Below are 23,454 nucleotides of genomic sequence, written 5' to 3'. Positions count from 1 at the left end.
TTGCGTAGTGGTGGGAGACTAGACCTGCAAAAGTTACCTTCTGCAGCTTTGGCGAGCGACCAAAAAGCACGGCTCCCAGAGGGATAGCTCTTCAGTCGCTCGCCAATTCTAGCAACGTGCTCCGATTTCGCCCTGGCAATAACCTTCTTGTAGGACCTGGAAGCGGCGTTATATTTCCGCCTTTCCTCTGAGATGTTAGGATCCCGACGTCTCCTAGCATCATCCCATGCAACGTATGCGGACCGCTTGAGGTGTGCAGCATCCCTGCTGGCATTGTTATACCAGGGTCTGCTGCGACCCCCAACGGGCACTTCAGAGGAGGGAATAAACAATTCCATCCCCTGGAGCACCACGTCTTTAAGACGGTCCGCACAGACGTCAGGATCAGCAGAGGAAAAGCAGACCCGCCCCCATGGGTAGGATGCGTAAAACTCACGCAATCCATCCCAATCTGCTGACAAATACTGCCAAACTCTTCGATACCTGGTCGTCGTTCGACGACTAGGACGAGAGAGTGGTGTGGCAGCACGGATAAGGCAGTGATCAGACGATCCAAGTGGAGCGTCGACCACCACACTGTATCCGGCTGGATCAGTGGTCAGCAGAAGGTCCAACAGAGAAGGCTCGTGCCCCTCAATATCTGGGACACGGGTGGGCTGTGTCACCAGCTGGGAGAGGCCGTAGGCCAAGGCGAAATCGTAGGCAGTCCGACCCGGGAGGTCAGTGGTTCTGGACCCCAACCACTCTTGGTGATGAGCGTTAAAGTCTCCAAGAACCACCACCTCCGCAGATGGGTACTGCTCAAGCACGCGGTTAGTCCCCTCTTGCACATGCTCTATCAGAGCTGAACCTGCATCACTGCTGTGGGACCTGTACAGGCACGCGTAGACTCGGGTACAGCCCCCGTGATCTACGCGCAGCCACAAGAGGGACAGGTCCCGTTGTTCGAGACTTCGTAGACGGCGACAACAGACATCAGCCCGGACGAATACACACACCCCGGCTTTACGCAGGAAGTTGTGCTCCAATACGTAGCCGGGGTATTCAAGGTACGAAGTATCATCCGGAGCAGATATCTGCGTCTCCGTCAGAAAAAGAAGGGCAGGCTGCGCCGTCTCAAGATGGTGGTGTACGGCGTCGAGGTTGCTATGTAGACCCCTTACATTGCTGAAATCCACATTAAATGTGGAATGGGGAGTCGCCGACAAAACCCTTTTCCTTTTTCGAACTTTCATTTTTTTTTTTTTTTTTATTTGGAGAGTGGGATTGGGCGGGGTAGGATGTTCGAGGCGAAATCGTGACAATACCTGAATAAAGCGCGGAGCACAGTACGTGCTCGACCACGGGTTGCGTGAGCGACTGACGCAGGGCATGGAAGGGCCCCCAGTCCACCCTGCGTGCGATCGCCGGGATCCACTCCGGTCTCCGACTCCGGCACGACGACCGCACGACAGGATTTTACACCGGTTGGCGGGACAGCTTCCCGGGGCGGAGTTTAGTAGTGACACCCGGGTTCAGGTCCCCAACTGACCGGCGGGCGGCGGCGAACACCGTTTCACTGGGTCTCCCTATACCCCCGTCAAACAATCACGTCCCGCGAGCTCACACGCACGTCTGCTCCGCATGTTCCAGGTATCGCCAAGATTCACCCCCAACAAGGAAGAGGAAAGGGTAGGAATAACACTGGCTCTCCAACCCACACGCCGGAACACAGCTAGGCTATTTGGCGGCGGACTCTAGTTGGAGGGTGGTCGCCAGCCAGTCGGACAAGTCCTACCACCGATTATGTATTCGGCTCCCGTTTTGCACCACCCAGGGGTTACTTGTAGGGAATCGCGGGTTAAACCTACGGAAGCGGGAAGCAATCAACCCCCAAAACATTTACACATTTACAAAAAGTGTCGCGACAGCATATGTCTGACTATTATAGTTATGCCGCGATAAGTGTTCTTTTATTAAAAAAAATAAAACAACGTCAAATATCGTTGAAATTTTTGTTAAAGACCCGAGCGGAGGTGGAGCGGGCCGCTTGTAACTAATCTATTTGTTTTATTAAATACTATGCAACGAATATCAGTCTCAGTAATTGTACACGAAACGTAATTATTAAACTATTGAGCTTACGCGCTGGCGGTTGGTTGATATTGATAATCTTGGTGGTTTGCGGTTGCACCTTGACCACAGATCGTTCTCTGATCAATCGCAAGAGTAAAGTCAGTTGGTCACTGGTCACGCCCCAAGCCAGTTTACTTGATCGAAGCTGGACACTCAAGCTGCTTGCGCGACGTGTATTCGCTGATACTAAACGGGTCAGTACTCTGAAGAAAGATTTTGTGATTCACTTTTAAACGAAGTTGACAACCCTATAATGTATTGTCATTATAATAGTATACACATAGTAACATACAGACACAGCCCATTGAGTTTCTGGTCGGATCTTTTTTTTTTTGTTATTGCCCTTGTAGGCAGACGAGCATGCGGCCCACCTGTTGGTGAGTGGTGGTATTAGCAATGCCAGGGGCAGAGCCAAGACGCTGCTTTCGTCGTGCCTTTTCAGTGCACGACAGAGCACTGTTCTTGCTAGGGCTAATGTTAGCAAATTCTCTCACACTGAGCCTATGAGCTTGCCTATCCGTCCTCGCGTAGTTGGAATAACCCCTTAGGCTACCAGAAAATAAGCAGGAAAAAATAAGTACACAGTGTTTATGATATGTCAATTCGATTTTTGACGGTAAATAACTTTCATGCGATTTATAAAAAAATATACAATATGTATCTTATCCCGTATATGAAAGCAGCAACGGGGAACCCTTTGGCTATTTGCTATCGCATGTTACGGTTTGAACTGCTGCTTATCAAATAGTGTGTATAAAAGTAAAATAAAAGTAGTTATCTTATAGAAAATAATATCTTAACTATAAGGTACCATACAAACATATCAACTTTTTCATCCTTCGTCAACTTCATAATTGTCGTATTTGTGTTCTCACCTTAACTCTAATTGGCATCGATACAGCAAAGGTTCCTGGTAGAATCTTATCTTGCCATCAGAATCAGCTCTGTCCAGGCAGAGGGTTAGGTCATCTAGATGTACGAGCCTCCTGATGATGGGCAGGTTCTGATCGATATCTGTTTTAAAAATATATTCTATAGGTTTGAAAGCAGCAGCGCTCAGCGCGACGCACGCAAGCCACAGACGACACCGAAAATCATATGAAAAAATACCATATTCATGAACGACTAAATAAAAGGTATTTTTTGGTTTGGTTAATTCAATTTTCCGCACTGCACTATGAAGTGACACCGTACTAGTTGTTTCAGCTACAATTGATAAAACAGAAACGCGAGCAATTCGCTTTTGCATAAATTTGAAAGTCAAGTAAATCAACATACCAGCAAAAGACGGTTCCCAATCCGAGTCGGCACTGTCGACAGCTAGATGTTTCACATTCAGTGACATTACGATATCATCTTGCACATATTTCACGATGAGGTGATGTATTCGGAGGCTTATGTTGCTCACGATACGGCGCACTAATGCTTGCATGTAACCCGGAGGTGCTTCTACGACTTGCGCTCGTCTGCTATTTGAAACAGAGAAATAATCTTTTTATTGCATAAATTGGTTAACGAACTTATAGTCCAACTGGTGTAAAGCGGTTATCAGAACCCATAGATATTCCAAAAAGAACGCCGCCGCTTAGCTGGAAACTTGAGGTTGAATTCTCCATTGTATCGTATAACAGCTCATCCACAATAAAAAATGGAAATGCATGACCACTACACGTTATAAATAGATAGGATGGTAGCATTTAACTGTACAGCTTCAACTACAGCATACCCTACTCTATCAGTGAGTACTTGTTGGTGATTTCAATAAACTGGAATGCATTACTGGCATTATACGCCTATTCTCAAACGAATCCTTCAGTCATCTTTAACAAACCGACCCGCCTCATGTTATAACATGGATCTATTCCTAAATTGACATAACACCATCATCTAATAGTGGAATTTTACACAGCATATTACATTATATAGCTGTTTTTTTTTTTTGTAAATGGAAACTACCTTGGAGAGTCAGGAGGTACGGTCTCTTCATTTGGTGCAGGAGGATTGAGACTTAGAACGCATTCTGAAAAATAGAGTTAGATTTAATATCAATATAACAAAGAAGGGACAGAAGAATATCTTAAAAAGTTGAATTGATTTAAGTTGTACTATAAAAACCAATAAATACTATACCTATGGTATCTATGGTGACAATGATGGGTTCTGACATAATTTTCGTCCATGGTACTTGTATTAAGAGTTCATGAATCCGCCCAGAGACTAGGGTAAACGGAAGAGCTAGTTCTTGCTGCAACACATCCGCCTTGAGTACGAGATTGTGAAGTGCCACTCCTCCTCCCCATAGTGACACCTGTACATTATGATCGTTTGTGTAGAAAAACAGTTTTTGTTTACTAATTCAGAAGTTTTCTTGTAAATTCTATTAGTCTATTGGTCCTGCTTATTTCAGTGTTATTTTCCAAATTAAAATGTTATAATAGACTCATAGTCATATCCATATTTGAGTATGTAACTGACAGTTAAAACTCAAACATTTATTATTTTATCACATTAAAACAAATTCAACTTAAAAAAAATAAAAACTTAAATGGTATACACATAAATATAATTAATCCATCCCTATGAATTACTATAGATTGTGTGATTGTTGAATTCAAATAATTTTCTGCAATATTATTGATAAGACAATGTAACATATATAATTATGAGCTAAAATTTAGTTTAACAATATTAGATATTATATGATAAGACCTGACAAGAGCTAACAGTTCTGATAACAGAAAGTGTGTTTTATCAATTAATTAATTGTTTGAAAACAAAATTTGTTACCTACTTCAAGTTCTCTGAATTATTCTCTTAAATTAATCTCTGAATTACTTGCCCACCACTGTCTGTATGCACTTAAATTTATAAATTTCAATTATCTACATTTGATTAATTAATTAATTGTTTGAAAACAAAATTTGTTACCTACTTCAAGTTCTCTGAATTATTCTCTTAAATTAATCTCTGAATTACTTGCCCACCACTGTCTGTATGCACTTAAATTTATAAATTTCAATTATCTACATTTGATTAATTAATTAATTGTTTGAAAACAAAATTTGTTACCTACTTCAAGTTCTCTGAATTATTCTCTTAAATTAATCTCTGAATTACTTGCCCACCACTGTCTGTATGCACTTAAATTTATAAATTTCAATTATCTACATTTGATTAGGGTACTTTATGAATGTACTTACTTGTGCATCAGCTGGTTTGAAGTCACGAACATATTTGTCCACATAACTCAAAAGGATTGGTGTCACATATGATTCAATTTTAAACATTTTTACTTCTGTCTCTTTATCTTTTTAGGTTCATATTCCTGCCGATCAATGATGAAGTTGAACTGTAAGAAAAAACTGTTTAATTTGTTGGACTTTCCATTTTCACCGTCTTTAATTTGCAGCTACTGATCTAGACAGTATATATTATGTTTAGGTTAGGTATATATTTATTATTTCATATTTATTATATACTTTATACTTATTATTGTTTAGTTAGGTATATATAATACTAGCGACCCGTCCTCGCTTCGCTTCGGAAACTGTAATTTATTATTGATTTCTCCACTATTTAATGGATGTTATCATATATATTAACCTTCCTCTTCAATCACTCTATCTATTAAAAAAAGACCACATCAAAATCTGTTATGTAGTTTTCAAGATTTAAGCATACATAGGGATATAGGGACCGAGAAAGCAACTTTGTTTTATACTATGTAGTGATTTAGGATTAATTATTTTAATAATCCTTATCCTAACACTCTTGTGTTACTTTTAGTTGAATTTAAACTTACATCTGCAGAACACTTTATTTTACAGTAATTTTTCTGCTGATTTAATAGCAATACCTAAATTATTATGATTTTATTTTTGTTTTGGTTGTATGAAATCACAGTTATGTTCAGTTACGAAATTATTCTGAAATTTATTTTGGTATTTGCTATTATTTGAGTAATTTATTTTTTGTTGTTATATGAGAACGTTACCTCTAGTAACCAATAGCTGTGAAGGTTAAACTCTTTATATTGGAGTCACTTTTTTGTACTTTATTTTAAATACAAGGTTTTGTTTGTTTATCAAGGTCTGATGGATATAAAACAATTTAATGAATTCATTTTTACACTCTCTATCTTAAAAATCAGACATTTAACTAGATATCATTTTTACTATAAACTTACGTTAAACTGATTTTATGAAAACGAATACTCTAAAATTCTAGATTATTTTTAGCATTTTAAATTATTTATATTTTTTTTTGCAATTTGGTAAATATGACATTCCACATAGCCACCTCGAATTCAAGGGCCTAAATAACTGGTTGATTGAGTATTGATTTTAGGTATTCAATACTTACGTAGGCAATAAGTCACAATCATAGTATCTTTTCAAAGTAAATATCCTTGCAATTAACATACACTTACATTCTAAAATAATCGGATTGATCTGATATTAATCCATCTTTTTATAAAGCACAGTAATTTCATACAAGTTTTACTATTTTAGTTAAAATTGTTGCAAGATAATTTAATGAAAGGACCGTACATAAACAAAGTTTGCAAAATTGTCGGCCTTATGACATTTGACAGCATCGGGCCAATTTGGACATTGACTGAATTTGATTTTTTTTCATCGATTGAACAGGCTTAAAATTTAAAAGTCTTTAAACGTACCTAACTTTTTGCAACAAGCAATGAATCAATGTCAATTTTTAAAAAACAGATTGAAATAAAATTTAGTTAAACAAGATGAAATAAGATGAGATCATAATAGTTGGAAGATATAAAATGAGGTAGCTTTTCAATAAAATGATGAGAAATTTATTGAGAGTTTTGGAAGAACCCTGAATAATATCTTAGAATAATATATTTTTGTCCCGCGTCACAATTCGTTAGACCGTATCCAATAATTTTGTTTCACTTTTCTCCATCATATCTATCTTATCACATATTTTAATCCGCATTACTTAAAGCCGCTGCGTTCATCCAAAGTGCGTTTTCAGACTTTTTTTTACGTACAGTTTAGCTTTGAAAATAATTTCCCTCCACGGTATAATCCTCTACGTTATGACATGTTCTTCTTCAAGTGAGATTTGAAGAGAGCTCTTGGTGGGAGGCAGTGGCATATAATGATTTGTTCATCAAACAGTTTTAGAGTGACGATCACACAGAGACGATCCGAACTGTCGTTGCTATGTCATGTTTATGCGTAATCTAAATACCAAAATAATATTAAATTTATAAAATCACACAAGTTGTCTCCTGATTATCTTACCAAAAAGAATGACGGGTCAAGCTAAGGAGCACAATCTCTAGTCCTAGTCCTATAAGTATGAAAAGTGTTCGTTGAAATGCAATCGTTAATGTATTGCTACCGTAAGAAGTAACTTAAGTTCCCAATAATACAAAAATTCTAACTCAGCAGACTCCACCTTGGTGGATTCTAAGTTGTAACTTGGTCGTATAGCTGAACACTTTATTAAATTGTGTCCCATATAAAATCGTTCTCCCTACCTTTACCCTCCATTCCAAAATTTCTATTTTTTTTCAATTAATTGATTTAATTGATGACAGTAAAATAACGACATATTATTTGAGAAATTGAGTTTTGTACTAGGTAAATGATCTTCGGAAATTGGTGATAGCCCTGATTTTATCAATAAACATTGTTATATTATGTTCCAACCTTTTTATAGTTCTAATATAAAATAATTAATAAATATTTTGGAGAGAACATACGAATTCTATCAGTAAAGGTATGTTAGGCTGTGTAAGTAAGAACCTGAAAGATGAACAAAAATACATCGCGGTTTTAGAACGTATTAAAAAATGGGTTCCTTAACAACAGCTTGACAGATGTTGTGACGGGTAAACGAACGATACGAGAGGTCGTGGGGTCAGTAAAAATGTATTTTTAAGGTTTAATTTTACCAGCTAGTTATGGTTTTTGCTCTCTAAATTCACAAGTCATAAGTCATGGCTTTCATCTCCAATGCATGTAAGTTCATTTTCATTTAAAAGTGCATTATTTTGTTACGTTAAAGCCTCTCATATCATCGGTGGCTTATTCTTTAATTGTGCTCGTGTTTAATTATTTTGGTGCTATTAGACAAATAATTTTCATTATATAATTGTGTAAACGTTGCTATTACTGTCCGTGTAATATCCACTGTGTAACATGCATTACTGCATTTGTATATTTTAGGGAGTTCAAAAAGTTCCTCGTGATTAAATTTTTTTTTGCCAATCATAGAAAAAACACATATTTTAAAACATATGAAATATTTATTTTATTCTACTATATTAAATTACTTAACTTTTAAATCCACTGGATACTATAAACATTAGAAAACAATACAATGTAAATTGTATTTTTAGAAAACAAAATGGTTTTCTTTTTTATTTCTTATTAAATATAAATACAATTTTAACCCATTCTATAAACATTGATTTTTTGTATACATATTAATAAATGAATCATGTAAGTTAAGGTTCGGGATGTAGTTTTTTCATCTATCTATACTCTATACTAATATTATAAAGAGGAAAGATTTGTTTGTTTGTTTGTTTCGAATAGGCTCCGAAACTACTGGACCGATTTGAAAAATTATTTTTCCATTAGAAGCCGACATTGTCCCTGATGAACATAGGCTACTTTTTAAAAAAAAAATATTTTATTTTTTTGGTTTCATGTGTGTTTTAATGTTTCCGAAGCGAAGCGAGGGCGGGTCGCTAGTATTTTATAAGTATATATATTATAATCTATTTAAAAAAATGGTAAAATCTCTAGTTAAATTATTAGTTTATGGCTGTTATTGATATCATCAAATATATGATATTCTAAATTAGAAACATAAACAATGGTTTCCTTCTATTTTTCTGTCATATTAAATGAATTTAACAAATGAATGAATTTGAAGGAAATAAAATACTTTTTCTCTAACCTATTATAGAAAGGTAGTAGTAAGAGTTTTAAATATTTACATTTAGAAATTAGTTGTTACAAAATAGTTGCCTTGTGATTATGGTAATTTAATTATATTTAGCAGTGTGTAAAAATTTTTAGGCTGATTTTATTCTTCTTCTCAAACATTACATCATTGTTGATGATGATTTCCCGTCTATACTCTTTGCATTGTTCTCTCCATCCTTATCCTTATTTATCCTTTTGGGCTCATAAAGAGCTTAGTTACTAGCATTTCTAGCTCCCGAGTCATGTGATCGGAAGACTTTCTTTGGGCTTTAGCCTTTTGTGTTCTATTTTATTGGTAATGATGAGTTTTCCAGATTATTAGGGTTACTGTATGCTGTGTAATCGAAATTTCATATGACATTATAAATCATATAACATAATCATACATAGCTGATCACCATTGACACTCTTCAGTTCTTTTAAAGTTTAGGGTTTTTTTCGGAATGTAGCCCAGTGTATTCTCAACACCATTAGGCATAGAGGTCAATATTATCCAATTAACTTTTTACCAAATCTATACTTCTATACTGATATATAAATCTACAGTGGTTTTTACGGATGTTCCGTTATAACTACTGAACCATGCATCCGATTGACTTGAAACTTGGTATCCATGTAGAAAATACATGTATTTAATGGATATGCAAATATATGAGTGTTGGACTCCCTACACCAGTTGCGGGGCGTTAATGATGATAATCTTTGTGGGGGTGCGAAATAATAATATTAATTTTAAATGTGAAGTGTCCCAGTGAAGCGGATGGGTACAGCTAGTATTTTGTGTATTTATTAATTACATTAAAAATAAATTGTTTAAATTACATTAGAAGCACAATAATAAATAATCCTAAAACTTTGGACACCACAATCTATAATTCAAAGAGTTACACAATCAACAAACTAATGGTTACTAATTCAAAAAATACATATTATTAAAAACATATTTTACATCTTAATAACGTCATAAAGTGATTCTTCCCATAATGCTACTATATGTCAACAGTAGTCAATTATTTTAGTTGCATTGGAATGATTGCTATCTGGTATTATAGAAGATCATGTCAAGGTAGGAATATAAAATATGATACTGAGGAGATCACCGCATGCTCTTCCACATTTAAAATCTTAAATAATAAGTTTATTAATATGCTCTTTACAATGAAACTTACGGAAAAGACGGGTACCGTCCGATCAGCTTCCTTCTAGTGTTAGACAAATTATACGAATGGCCATTACGCAAATGCCTCTAGAACTTCATCACCTCGAAAGGCATCCTCATACACGAACAGTTCGTATTCCGTGCGAAACAGTCGTGCATTCAGCAAGAGCACCGCTTCACGGAGCGCACCTTATTAGGGCTAAACAGACGCAGAACTCTCCCCACGAAGCCCTCTTCTTCGATATCGCGAAGGCGTTTGACAAAGTCTGGCACAACGGTTTGATTTACAAACTATACAAAATAGGCGCGCCAGACAGTCTCGTGCTCATCATACGACACTTCTTGTCGAACCGTACGTTTTGGTATCGAGTAGAGGGAACTCACTTTCACCCGTGACAAATCTTAGCCGGAGTCTTGCAAGGATCTGCTCTCTCCTCGCTACTGTTTAGCCTTTATGTTAACGATATACTCCGGTCGCCGGTCCAGTTAGCCCTTTTCGCTGATGATACGACCATCTACTACTCGAGTAGGAAGTTGTCGTTCATGCATAATAAACTACAGATTACAACCACCAATTTAGCAGAGTGGTTCCGGAAGTGGCGCACTGACATCAATCCACGAAACACAGCTGTGCTCTTCAAAAGGGGTCGCCTTCCCGACACCACTACTAGCATCTTGTCCCGAATTAGGCGCGGTAACTCCATTTTCGCCGTCTGAATCTGTGACCAGCCCATACCGTGGACTTCGAAGGCCAAATAGCTAAGCGTCACTCTTGACAGAGGGATGACATTCGGTCCCCACCTCAGGTCGCGAACATCATACACGACCGAGCCGTGTTCCTACTCGGTCGACTCTACCCCATGACTTGCAAGTGAAGAAAATTGTGCCTTTATAACAAGGTGTCAGTATAAATCCTGCATACGTTCTGTCATGACCTATACAAGTATATTTATCGCTCCGGGCCCGCATGCACTTAAACTCTCTTCAGGTCATTCGATCCCGTTTTTGCAGGATAGCCATCGAAGCACCGTGGTACTTGAGAAATGTCGACCTTCACGACGACCTAAAGATATAACTGATAGTAAGTATCTAAAAAAAGCGTCAGAACGCTACTTTGAAAAGCGGGGCTACACGATAACTCTCTTATCGTTGCCTTCGCTAATTACATATCGACCGGGCAACGCATAGCCGCCGTCACCCGGAACATGTTTTGTCGGATCCTTCGAATCCACTTTCTGTGCTTTTAGGCTCTTCAAGCACCAGTCACCGTCCCCGTAGAACTTGTCAATTAAAACTTGTCGAGAAAAGATCAATAATATAATACACAAAATGTTAGTTAGGTATTCATCTAAAATTATTTTATCACCTTCAAAGTATGCTATTTTAGAAACGAGACACTTACGCTAACGAATAATCCAATTATCAAAATATTTTTTGCGAAGTTGATTTCTGCGAATTCTCTTTTATGTCTTCTATCGAATGAGAACGGGTCCTACGAAGTTGTAATTTAAGTTTAGGAAAAAGAAAGAGGTCGACTGTAGCCATGTCTGATGAATAGGCTGTTTTTGTTACAATCACTATTTTCTTCACTTTTGCGATGTTAGTTGCAGACTATGATGGCCTCCCGGAGTCAGGCAAATTATGCATCACATCTCAACCGCTTTTGAACGCTTTATTCCACTCATAAGCACTTATTTTGATGTAGCCTTAAGTAACTTCTTCAGTGACTCCGATTACGAAATTTCATTGGTGATCCAAAATTTAAGACGAAACTCTTTGTTAGATGATGAGTCCATTATGAAATTCGTAATATACACTAGGTATGATATAACTAAAAACAGCATTTTATTTACCTAATTGATAACTGATGAACAGATGAAACTCAAACTCCGGGCCAAAATGGAAAACAATTGTGACGATCTAATCCCAAAAAAAAATTAGGTTGGAACCATAAACGAATCATTGATTCCGGATACATTTTTACTGAATATATGTATTATTTAAATTAATTAATTAATTGCCTGATAAATGTACTGTTACATATGCCCCTCAATAATAACGTAATATAAATAATAATGCCGACTAAGGCATTCTTGAATGCATTGTCTCTATATAAAGACGATATATTGCTAAAGCGTGGCAGAACAGATTTGGCTTGAGTAGCGGAAACACACATCATTTGTACTACTTCTTTAATAAAATAAACTCCGTGCCAGTCGCCGTGTCCTTTTTTAAAAAGAGCTCCTGGACCCACCCCGTAACAGTGGTGTCAGAAGTGGGATAGTCAGTACGTTACACTGGCTATCCGGATTGTCTTGAGCTCTTGATTCTACGTTGCGCTCATTGCCGCTGCTCTCATCATCAATATCGTAAAGGAAGAAAACCTGCAAAATATCTTCAACGCCATCTTCAACATCGTGAGAAAGAAAAACTTACAAAAATCTGCCACATCATACCCGCTCGTGCCGGTCAGTATTGATCGGCTGGTGTCAACCTGACAAAAACACGCAAAAACCAATAAGCCTGATATCGACGTCCTGCTGGTTCCTGTGAAACAAGCCCGAAGATTCGCCCGAAGCTCCAGTACCCGTGAAAATTCAAGCCGCTGATTCGTCCCTACTGCACCAGTTCCTGCTGACTCGTTCCTGCTAAGCCGTTTGCAACGTTCCTGCTGACTCGTTCCTGCTAAGCCGTTTGCAACGTTCCTGCTGACTCGTTCCTGCTAAGCCGGTTCCTGCCGTTTGCGACATTAAGACTTCCAGTATAAGCCTGCCAAACGCCTTGCTGCCATCCCATCATCCGTGCGTTCTCCGATGAAGTTAACAGCTCTGATATTCTTGCGGTGAGTGAATCATTCGTCTCGTATAACTACTACATTTTTTTAGTTGACCTTCTTTCTGCTAGTGTCTGTTTTGTTACTGTCAAAAGCGAATACTCGTAATAATGTCTACTAAAAGTGAAATAGTCTTGAGCGAACAATATCCTATTCAAGTACTATGTAATTTTATCAACCCATATAATGGAAGTCGGGAGACCCTTACGGCCTTCTTGACTAACTGCCAGGATGCGTTAGATCTTGCATCAGACAGTCAAAAAAGACTATTACTGAAATTTATAATTTCAAAGCTAGAAGGAAAAGCCAGAATAGCATGCTCAAATAAAATATTCGATAACTTCGAATCGTTGAGAGAATTTCTTCGTCAAAATTTTGGAGAAACTAAACACTACAGTCATCTATTTTTCGATTTGCAATCATGTAAACAACGTGCTGGCGAATCTGTGTCTGAATTTTCATTACGAATCGATACGTGCCTAACCGAGATGCAGACCGAAATCCATAATTCTAATACATCAAAAAAAGACCTATCAGGTCGTATTGCCATGACAGAGGACCTGGCGATACACTCTTTTATGTTCGGACTGACTCCTCGTATTGGTAACATGGTGCGATGTCGTAACCCCAAAAATCTTAACGAAGCAATTAATATCGCCATTGAAGAGGAAAAAATCCAGAACTTCGTTGCTAAGTCTCATTCAACTCATCATCAACAGCCAAAATTATCATCACAAGCTAGTTCATTTAATTCAACAAAAATAGACACAAAACAAAAAATTCCACCTCAAATCGTTTGCAGTTACTGTAAAAACCCAGGTCATCACATTGCGAAATGTAAGAAACGCGAATACAATAACAACTTACGTAATAATTCGTATAATAAATATCGCCCGCTTAATCATATTCCACCTGACTCGGAATCTTCGCCTTTTAAATGTTGCGAAATCGAGAAAACCGACAGTAATTTAAACTAACGTGTCAGGTATCGCAAATGTGCCGGCGATTACCTGCAAACCAAACAGGCACAAAATTACGTAACTCTACTAAATCGCAACAATGCAAAGAAATTATTAGGTCGTATGCACAAGCGTGCAAAACTACTTCTAGTTCGTTCACTAATTCGCCAATTAATTCGTCTTCTAATTCGTTTACTAATTCGTCTACTAACTCGTCTACTAATTCGTCTCCTAATTCGTCTACTAATTCGTCTCCTAATTCGTTCACTAATTCGTTTACTAATTCGTTTACTAACTCGTCTACTAATTCGTCTCCTAATTCGTCTACTAATTCGTCTACTAATCCGGTTACCAAGCCTTCTACTAAATCGTTTACAAAGTCACATGATAAGTCAACCCCGGTATCCGCTAAGCCAGATACTACTCGTAAATCATTCAGTCAACTTACCCCTCAAACGATGCCATCGGCGATATCTCAAGAATATTTGCCGACAGTGTACGATATTTCTCAGCATAAAAATACACCGTTACCTTACATACTTGTTCATACATCCCATACCACGAATCCTATTTCGTTATTAGTTGATACGGGAAGTTCAATATCTCTTATAAAAAGTACCAGTATTCCTTGTTTACCAGTTCTTGAAAATCACAAAATAAAATTCAAAGGCATCAATGACGTAAATTCACACTGTGAATCACTGGGCAAATTCCTTTTGTCAATAAAAACTAACCAATCGAATCTATCACCTTTTTATTTTCACGTAGTTAAAGATGTTAACCTGGATTACGATGGTATTATAGGATCAGATTTTTTAGACAAAAATAGTGCATTTATTAATTATTCAGAGAAATACCTGGGCATACTTAGCCCCTCTACGCAGCGTTTCAAGTTACATATGTCACAACCCTACTATATCGTTCCGCCAAGAAGCGAAATGTTTATTGAGTGCACTGTTACTAACCCGGAGTTAAAGGAAGGTTTAATTTTAAAAAACACGCATGTAGACTATCCTAATGTGTATTTTTCTAAATGTCTAGTTAGTGTTAAACCAAATAACAAAATTAATTTGTCTGTCCTGAATACCTCTGAGTCGGAAGTAAGGTTACATGACCTATCTTTCACCCTCGAACCCGTGTCTCTGATTCTAGAAAATGACCCTCCGTCTAATACTTCCGACAGTACTCACGGGTCATGCTGTTACCAAATTAGTTTTAACTCAGTCCGGGAAAAACGAGTTCAAGATGCCATTCGTTGCGAACACTTAAATAAGGAGGAAGAAACATGTTTACGCAGTATCTGTTCCGAATTCTCAGACGTGTTTTTTCTTGAAGGCGACAGCCTCACGTGTACAAAAACTCTTGAACACGAAATACGCACTACATCTGACACACCGATCGCTGTTAAAAGTTACCGTTTCCCTGAGTGTCATAAAGAGGAAGTACATAGACAAATAAATGATATGCTACGTCAAAAAATCATTCAACCCTCTATCTCACCATGGTCAGCACCTATATGGGTAGTACCAAAAAAACAAGACTCCTCCGGTAAACCTAAGTGGCGTATTGTTATCGACTATAGGAAGTTAAATCAAGTAACAATTGGTGATGCCTATCCTATTCCGAACATCACGGATATCCTGGACCAGCTAGGCCACAGTAAATACTTTACCACTCTTGACCTCGCGTCTTCGTTTCATCAAGTCAAGGTGAAAGATACCGAAAAAACAGCATTTAGTGTGCCCTCGGGCCATTACGAGTTCACGCGTATGCCTTTTGGTCTTCGAAATGCTCCTTCCACATTTCAAAGACTCATGAATATAGTACTAAGCGGCCTTCAAGGCACTCATTGCTATACATATTTAGATGATATAGTCGCTTTCAACCACGATCTCTTGTCTCATTGTCAAAACCTCAGAAACATATTTCATAAGCTCCGTGAACACAACCTAAAATTACAACCGGACAAATGTGAGTTCTTTCGTCGAGAAGCACAGTATCTTGGACATATTATTTCAGATAAAGGAGTAATGCCTGACCCCAAGAAGGTTCTCTGTGTCACTAACTTCCCAGTTCCGAAGTCTCCACGTGATATAAAATCATTTCTAGGTTTAGTTGGTTATTATCGTCGCTTCATTGAAAATTTCTCCCATATTACTAAAGCTTTAACTAGCCTTCTAAAAAAGGACGCTACGTTTCAATGGGGTTGTGAACAACAAAAAGCCTTCGACGAACTGAAAAACAAAATAACCTCGGCTCCTATCCTTCAGTACCCTGATTTTACTAAACCCTTCGTACTAACAACAGACGCATCCAATTACGCTGTTTCTGCTATTCTTTCTCAAGGCGAAGTAGGTCAAGATCTCCCAATAGCCTTCGCATCTCGAACCCTGAACAAATCAGAAGGAAATTATTCTACAACCGAAAAAGAATGTTTAGCTATCATTTTCGGCACAAAAGTTTTCAGACCTTATCTGCATGGACACAAGTTTAAAATCGTGACCGATCATAAACCTTTGCAGTGGCTATTTAACTGCAAAGACCCCGGTTCTAAGTTAGTTAGATGGAGGTTAAAATTAGAAGAATTCGACTACGAGATTGAATACAAAAAGGGGAAGTTAAATTGTAACGCAGATTCCTTATCTCGCAACCTCGTTCATACTCTCGATGAACCAACCGTTTTACAACCACCCCCATACCTTGATGAACAGTCTCGAGTAGATGAGCCCCTTACGTTCGATGACTTGTCTCCGTTACCACCCCCCATAGACTTCAACGCCCCAGGTTCCGTCCCTTCAGAAACCCCTCTTGGACAAGAAATGCCTAGCCACCCTACTCAACCTCCTACAAAAGTCCCTTCTCCATCACTGCCCTCGCAACCGTCACCGTCAACTCCTGAAACCTATGAACAATATCTAAAAGTGTCCCGACAATCGAAAGATCCGTTTAACACAAATATTCAGGAATTTAACGACTCTCTACTTAAAGCTAAATGTAAGCTGATAGCCTACCCTACCTCAATTGACCTTGATGAGTCTGTACCATATTGTTCAGAAATCATAGAAATGTCCACAACTATGCCTGACATACGTGAAGTGGAGAGAGAACTGTACTCATTTTATTCTACCGGTAACGCCAGTCATTTATTTACACATTTGTTTGTCCGTGTTCATTTTTACGATGAGTTTACGTATAAAGATATTTTTAATGTTTTACGTTGTTACCGTGACATGATAACTACATGGTATAGCGAGGAAAAAGAATGTGCTATATCAGATTTCTCAGACCCTTACACGAAATTGGCATTTACAAAAATTTACAATATCGTTGCGTTTCTATTTCATGACACTCAAATCAAAGTAAATATTTACCATAACAATATCCAATATCCTACGCCTTCCGAAATCAAAAAAATATTAAGAGATCACCATGATTCCACGACTGCAGGTCACCCCGGAGTCGCTCGTATGTTAGGACGAATAAAAGAACTATATTGGTGGAAAAATATGCGACAAGACATAGAAAACTATGTCAAAAATTGCAAATCGTGCCAAATAAACAAACCGCTGCGCCAAGTTAATCGCTCCCCAATGATAATCACGTCTACCGCCACTAGAGCTAATGAAAAGTTATTCCTAGATTTAGTGGGGCCATTACCCGAAACACACCATAACAAATTCAAATTCATTCTTACGTTACAAGACGATCTCACTAAATATTCTCAAGCATATCCCATGGTCACATGCTCCGCCGAAGAAACAGCTCGTTCATTAGTAAAGTATATCTCCCATATCGGTATCCCTAAGATCATTATTACAGATCAAGGTGCTAACTTCTCTTCCGAAGTAATGAAGCAGTTAGAGCGTTTATTCGGAATAAAACACATTTTTGCTTCTCCATATCACCCGCAGACTTGTGGCGCCCTAGAAAGAAGTCATTCGACTCTGAAAGAATATCTTAGGTCGTATATAGTTGAAAACCAACATACATGGGACTTATATCTTAGAACAGCAATGCTAGCGTACAATTCCAATATCCACTCTACCACAGGCTTTTCACCATTAGAACTGTTATTCGGGTTTAAACCCTACATCCCTAAAAGTATAGACTCTCTCGACCTTAATACATACAGCGATTATATAAGAGCACTTAATCACCGGTTATATTACAGCCGTCAAAAAGCTTTACAAAATATAGAGTCGTCAAAAGAAAGATCAAAAAAATACTACGACTCTCACTCGAAACCGATTACCTATAATATTGGTGACATGGTCTACGTCCGTTGTCATCATAAGCAAAACAAAGCCTTATCTCCTGTATGGAAAGGTCCATACAAAGTCATAAAAATAAACGGCAACCACACGGTCACCTTATTAATGAACCGTAAACACGTGCGTCACCATTATGATGAAATAAAATTAGCAAATGACGACGCACTATAGTCTTATTAAAAGCTAACTCGTTTAAATAATCCCTTTATTTTCGAACATACTTAATAATGTTACTCAAAAAGAAAAAAAAAATATATTATAATTATAATAATAATCTTACACTGAATAACTATTTGAAACTTTTACTATTTTATATGTTTACTATTTTACAATATTTGATTTAGTGGTGAAAATAAACGAATGCTTACTTATTACTATTTCTGTTCCCTTTCAGGCCCATCTTAGTGCTATGTACAAGTCATCAAATCATAACCCAGATAACAGATAGTCCCGGTCTATACTACGATAGACTATCTGACGTCAAATTTACTAATGATAACTGGAATGTTGTAACTTATTTAAATACTAATAACATACAGTCTCATCTCGATAAAGTAGATCAATTATTTGAAAAAGTAAACTCTTTCTGTAAGGACTTCGAGTCCTCCAAAATCCAGTTCGATTGCATGAACGCCATTTCGTCATTACAAAGTCAACACGATAATAACATCAAAAAGTTTGCATCTGTATCCTATCTTACTAGTAGTCGACAAAGTAGATCAAAACGTGGGCTACTCGACTTTGGTGGCTCTGTTCTTAAAACATTCTTTGGCACTCTAGATTCCAACGACGGTGTCAAGTTCTCTGATGCTATCGACCAAGTACAGTCAGACGAAAAAGCTTTAGCGCATCTTATGCGTGATAATATACATGTGATAAAATCTACAATTTCCACATTTAATAATTCAATGTTAAAATTCAGTGAAAACGAGAAACGTCTAAATAAAAATCTAGAAATCATAAATTCGGCATTCGAATATATTATAAATTCTAACGATAAATTACAAATAAAAACAAAATTTAATTCTTTATTCCAGTCCTTAGAAAGTATAATCATTGCATTGTCTTTCGATATCGAAGACATAAACAACGCTATTTTATTTAGTAAAATGAATATTTTGCACCCGACTGTACTCAGCCCATATCAATTATATGTCGAGTTGGAGAAACATATAAATGACCTACCTAAGCATTGCGAACTTCCTATATCAATATCTTTACAGAACATTCACGAAGTTATCGATATTTCTAAACTAGTATGCTACTATCATAATAATCGTATTATCACTATAATCAAGATACCCCTCGTGTTACCTCAAGTCTATAATCTTTACCATATTGTTCCTATGCCAGTTCCTTATGACTTAACAAAACCAGACACTTATGCACTTATAGCACCAAACAAGCCATACATGGCATTAACAACAGATCGTATGCTTTACTCACTGTTAGAAGACTTAGACAAGTGCAAATTCGTGAGTGAAAAGTGTTATATTTGTGAATTAGGTAATGTGTATTCGACGCTTGCGAACCCAACGTGTGAGACAGTTATCTTAACCGAAGTTGTCAATAAGGTTCCAAGTTCATGTTCGGTAAAACTCTTAAGGGGTCACGTAGATTCCTTCTTTAAACTTAATAAAAATAGATGGATATTTGTTCAATCTGAGCCTGGAAAATTACATGTAACTTGTTCTAGTAATAGTCTCAACTATGATTATGTTTTGTTAGGAACAGGAATAATGTCCCTGTTTAAAGACTGTAAAGCTTTCTTCAAAACTTTACAATTTTCGTCTAGTGAAACATTTATTTCTAATGTAACAACTCAAGTAGCTAATTTCAACATTTTGGAAGATGATTGTTGCGAACGTACAAAACTAAATAAAACTTTTACTAGACTTCCCTTGTTAAAATTAAATAACCTTAATAATTTAGACTCATTGTTACACGCCAGTATTCATCTAGATACTCTAGAAAAAGAATTAAATCATTTGGAAAGTCCTTCGCACTTTCAAAAATATGCTGTTCATTATATGTCTATAAGTTATTCTCTTACTGTTCTGTTTTTCTTGTACCTTATATTTAGATTTCGTAGATGGTTTTGTTCAAGTAAACATAATTCTCATTGTTGTATACAAATCTTTAATCAATGCAACAAAGATCGTAAAAACGATCATAATAATGTTACACAAACTGTGCAAATAAATAGTGAAAAAGACTATTCATATCCTAGGCCTTTTAGGAGAAATCTTATGTTGTCAAATTCGTCTAATAATGTCGTCGTCGAGTAACGTTATAATACATTATATTCTTTTAAATAAATTGTATAAGTTTAATTAATAATTATAATTAAGACCTTTAATAATTATAGATTTACTTACTATATCCTGTTTTCGTATTTTACTTAATAATTACTTAAGTGTTTTTGATATTGTACTTAACGTTTATTTCTTTAAGATATAGTTACTATTTTATTTTAAGTACTTACTTGTTTTATCCTGTACCGTATGTTTTAGTTTTCCTATTTTGTTATCCAAAACAAAAGCCAAATTCTATACTTACCGCTCTAGTTTATCTCAACGTCAACGTCCGTGACCATTCATCGGTGACGATGAATCTTAAGGAGGGGGATGTTACATATGCCCCTCAATAATAACGTAATATAAATAATAATGCCGACTAAGGCATTCTTGAATGCATTGTCTCTATATAAAGACGATATATTGCTAAAGCGTGGCAGAACAGATTTGGCTTGAGTAGCGGAAACACACATCATTTGTACTACTTCTTTAATAAAATAAACTCCGTGCCAGTCGCCGTGTCCTTTTTTAAAAAGAGCTCCTGGACCCACCCCGTAACAGTACCACTACCCTATTTCTATAGCGAAAAAGTCATGCGTTTCTGTAGGAAGCTATGGATAGGTTAATCGTGAAATAATCAGAAATATGACTCAGTTTAGATTTAAGTAAACATATAGGATATGCAATCTTTATTCAAAAGTATTACGTTATGAGGAACAAAATCTTAAATAATATAAAGTTAAACATTTAAAAAACACGATACTTTTTTTTTGGAGGAAAATCGTTTCTGTTTGTAGGGTAGGGCAGTCATTTTAAATCACAACCGGTAATAAGACATTTTGTCTCAAGGTACCCATATTGAAACGTTGACGTATTGATGTCCACAGGCCCCAGTAACCACCAAACGCCTGGTTATGCTTGGGCCTGACCAACTAACCGCGCAATAAATGAATCAATTCAAATTTATTTATAAACCAAGTACTTATCGTCTGCCTGAAAGGTTTGTCATCTCTCTCGACCTAAGTCATTACCTCAAAAACCCTTAGATAAAAAATCAACGTGTTTTATTTATTTCGTTAATGTCCGTGGAAAGGGTTTTTGTTTAAGAACAGCTATGAAGTTGCTTATCAAATTGTCAATGAAACAGTCATAAATATACACTAAAAATATGTACTAAGACATCTAATATAACCTAATCTTCCAACAGCATAGACCAATTTTTTTTTTTCGAAAATATTAATTCTCTAGCATGATTAATTTATATTGGAACGGGCGACAACTAATAGAAGTCTCAATCTTAAACTTACAAGAAATATATAATCAACATAATTTCAAATTTAATTACATACTAATATTTCAGATCGTGATTGGCACGGCAAAAATCTACGTTAATACGTATTTTTTGTTTCAGAATTGACAACAGCAGCAGAGCAAATCCCATACATCATACCAAAGATATTTATTAAAAAAACAGATATAAATATATATACACAATTACTTACTAACAAAATTATAAATATGTAAAATAACAGTAATAAATTGAGAAAAGATATGCTGAAGACAAACAGTTTTTGCAGATTATTGAAAATAGTCACAGACAACACATATTGCGGGGCACATGTCAGGAAGTTTGCATATTTAAGCAGGAAGAAGTCATGCTTGCCTCAGTGCTTGGCGAGAGCTACGTGTTTGCACACGGGTCTGCTGCTGCGACAGAAGAAACGGTTGAGGATAAAGATACCAACATTTCACTCCGGTGCGAGTACGACAAAAGGGCAAATGAGTGACGAGAGCCAGCCTACCGACAATCATGCCAGTTTCGGAGGAACTTTTGAAGTGTATGTTGATTTTCTTTAATCGATGATAAATTACGTTTTGTTGCTCATTCGAGTACGGTAAAAATGAAATAAATCTATTCACAAAGCGCTGTCTAACTATAAATTAATAAATTAAAATAAAACGTAAATTATACTATACAAGTACCCGCGTTAAAATGTATTGTGAGTACCTGAAATATTAATAATTGAAATGCATTTTATAACATCAATATAGTAGTGATTCATCCGGCGAAGACACGTCGATTGTTGAACAGAAATATGATTCTGAGGACGCGAAATCCGAGCACCACAGGAGACCAACAAAGATCCCACTCAACTTCAGGACCTGGGAGACTGTAGGGAAGAAGACCGACTCGGACGAGAGTAATATCTTGTTTATACTACTTACTTCTTTAGAATAAATCTGATTCTTTAATGAATGAAATTATTTCTATCACTATTTTTAGATTAAAAAATACTTTTCACTCATAAATCTTAAAAATAACAAAATGATAAGTGAAGCTTATATGTATATATAACGCTGTTTTATTCTAAAAAATACGCAAATAGAAGATGTAAATAATAATCACTAAACCAAATTCCAGCAACGTTTAGGTTCAAAGTGGTGTCTTACAATGTACTAGCGCAGTATTTGTTGGAGTATCATCCGTATCTCTACATTGATTGCTCTCCGAGGAACTTAAAGTGGAAACACAGATCTAGACGTCTCTACCAAGAAATTCGCAGACTGTCACCTGACGTAAGTACTTGAGTATGTCTGTGTAGCCTTTATAGAATAACACAATATCATGTTTTCCTGTGGGTGCCGCGAAATGTTCTCTTAAAGGATTCACCGGAGAATGGAATGGAGAAGGCGTTCTCCGAGCATTACACCATCGTACTCTGATCGTGAACTAGCATTTAATGATACGGTGGATTTGTTAGGAACATATATGAGTTTCAAAGATAGCCATTATTAAATACAGTTGACACTTCCATAAGACGCCCGGTGTATTCGTATCGAGT

At 36.8% G+C, this 23,454-nt stretch overlaps 2 protein-coding genes across 14 annotated transcripts in view; one reads left to right on the top strand and one right to left on the bottom strand.

The window, feature by feature from the left end:
• LOC101746464 (uncharacterized) overlaps positions 1 to 6,704 on the bottom strand; it is an 89,933-nt gene extending 83,229 nt beyond the window's left edge. For 2 of the 5 annotated variants that reach the window (XM_038012706.2, XM_062670768.1), the window contains exons 1-7: positions 6,545 to 6,704; positions 5,316 to 5,464; positions 4,246 to 4,423; positions 4,072 to 4,135; positions 3,394 to 3,584; positions 2,991 to 3,129; positions 2,125 to 2,318 (exon numbers count right to left, since the gene is read on the bottom strand). In XM_038012706.2, the coding sequence (XP_037868634.1) occupies positions 2,125 to 2,318; positions 2,991 to 3,129; positions 3,394 to 3,584; positions 4,072 to 4,135; positions 4,246 to 4,423; positions 5,316 to 5,402 (853 nt within the window). In that variant the 5' untranslated portion in view covers positions 5,403 to 5,464; positions 6,545 to 6,704. Of the gene's footprint in view, positions 1 to 2,124; positions 2,319 to 2,990; positions 3,130 to 3,393; positions 3,585 to 4,071; positions 4,136 to 4,245; positions 4,424 to 5,315; positions 5,465 to 6,477 lie in introns of all 5 variants that reach the window. The other 3 variants (XM_038012705.2, XM_038012718.2, XM_038012727.2) reach the window with 3 other exon arrangements.
• A 1,196-nt stretch (positions 6,705 to 7,900) lies between these two features.
• LOC101744889 (protein angel) overlaps positions 7,901 to 23,454 on the top strand; it is a 32,091-nt gene continuing 16,537 nt past the window's right edge. Inside the window, exons 1-4 of one of the 9 annotated variants that reach the window (XM_062670813.1) lie at positions 7,901 to 8,015; positions 22,189 to 22,449; positions 22,667 to 22,812; positions 23,034 to 23,188. In XM_062670813.1, coding sequence (XP_062526797.1) covers positions 22,391 to 22,449; positions 22,667 to 22,812; positions 23,034 to 23,188 — 360 coding nt within the window. In that variant the 5' untranslated portion in view covers positions 7,901 to 8,015; positions 22,189 to 22,390. Of the gene's footprint in view, positions 8,118 to 22,022; positions 22,450 to 22,663; positions 22,813 to 23,033; positions 23,189 to 23,454 lie in introns of all 9 variants that reach the window. The other 8 variants (XM_062670809.1, XM_062670802.1, XM_062670804.1 and 5 more) reach the window with 8 other exon arrangements.

Source organism: Bombyx mori, chromosome 1 (genome assembly GCF_030269925.1).
Source record: "Bombyx mori chromosome 1, ASM3026992v2".
NCBI lineage: Eukaryota > Metazoa > Arthropoda > Insecta > Lepidoptera > Bombycidae > Bombyx > Bombyx mori.
This window is presented reverse-complemented; position numbering and strand designations above follow the sequence as displayed.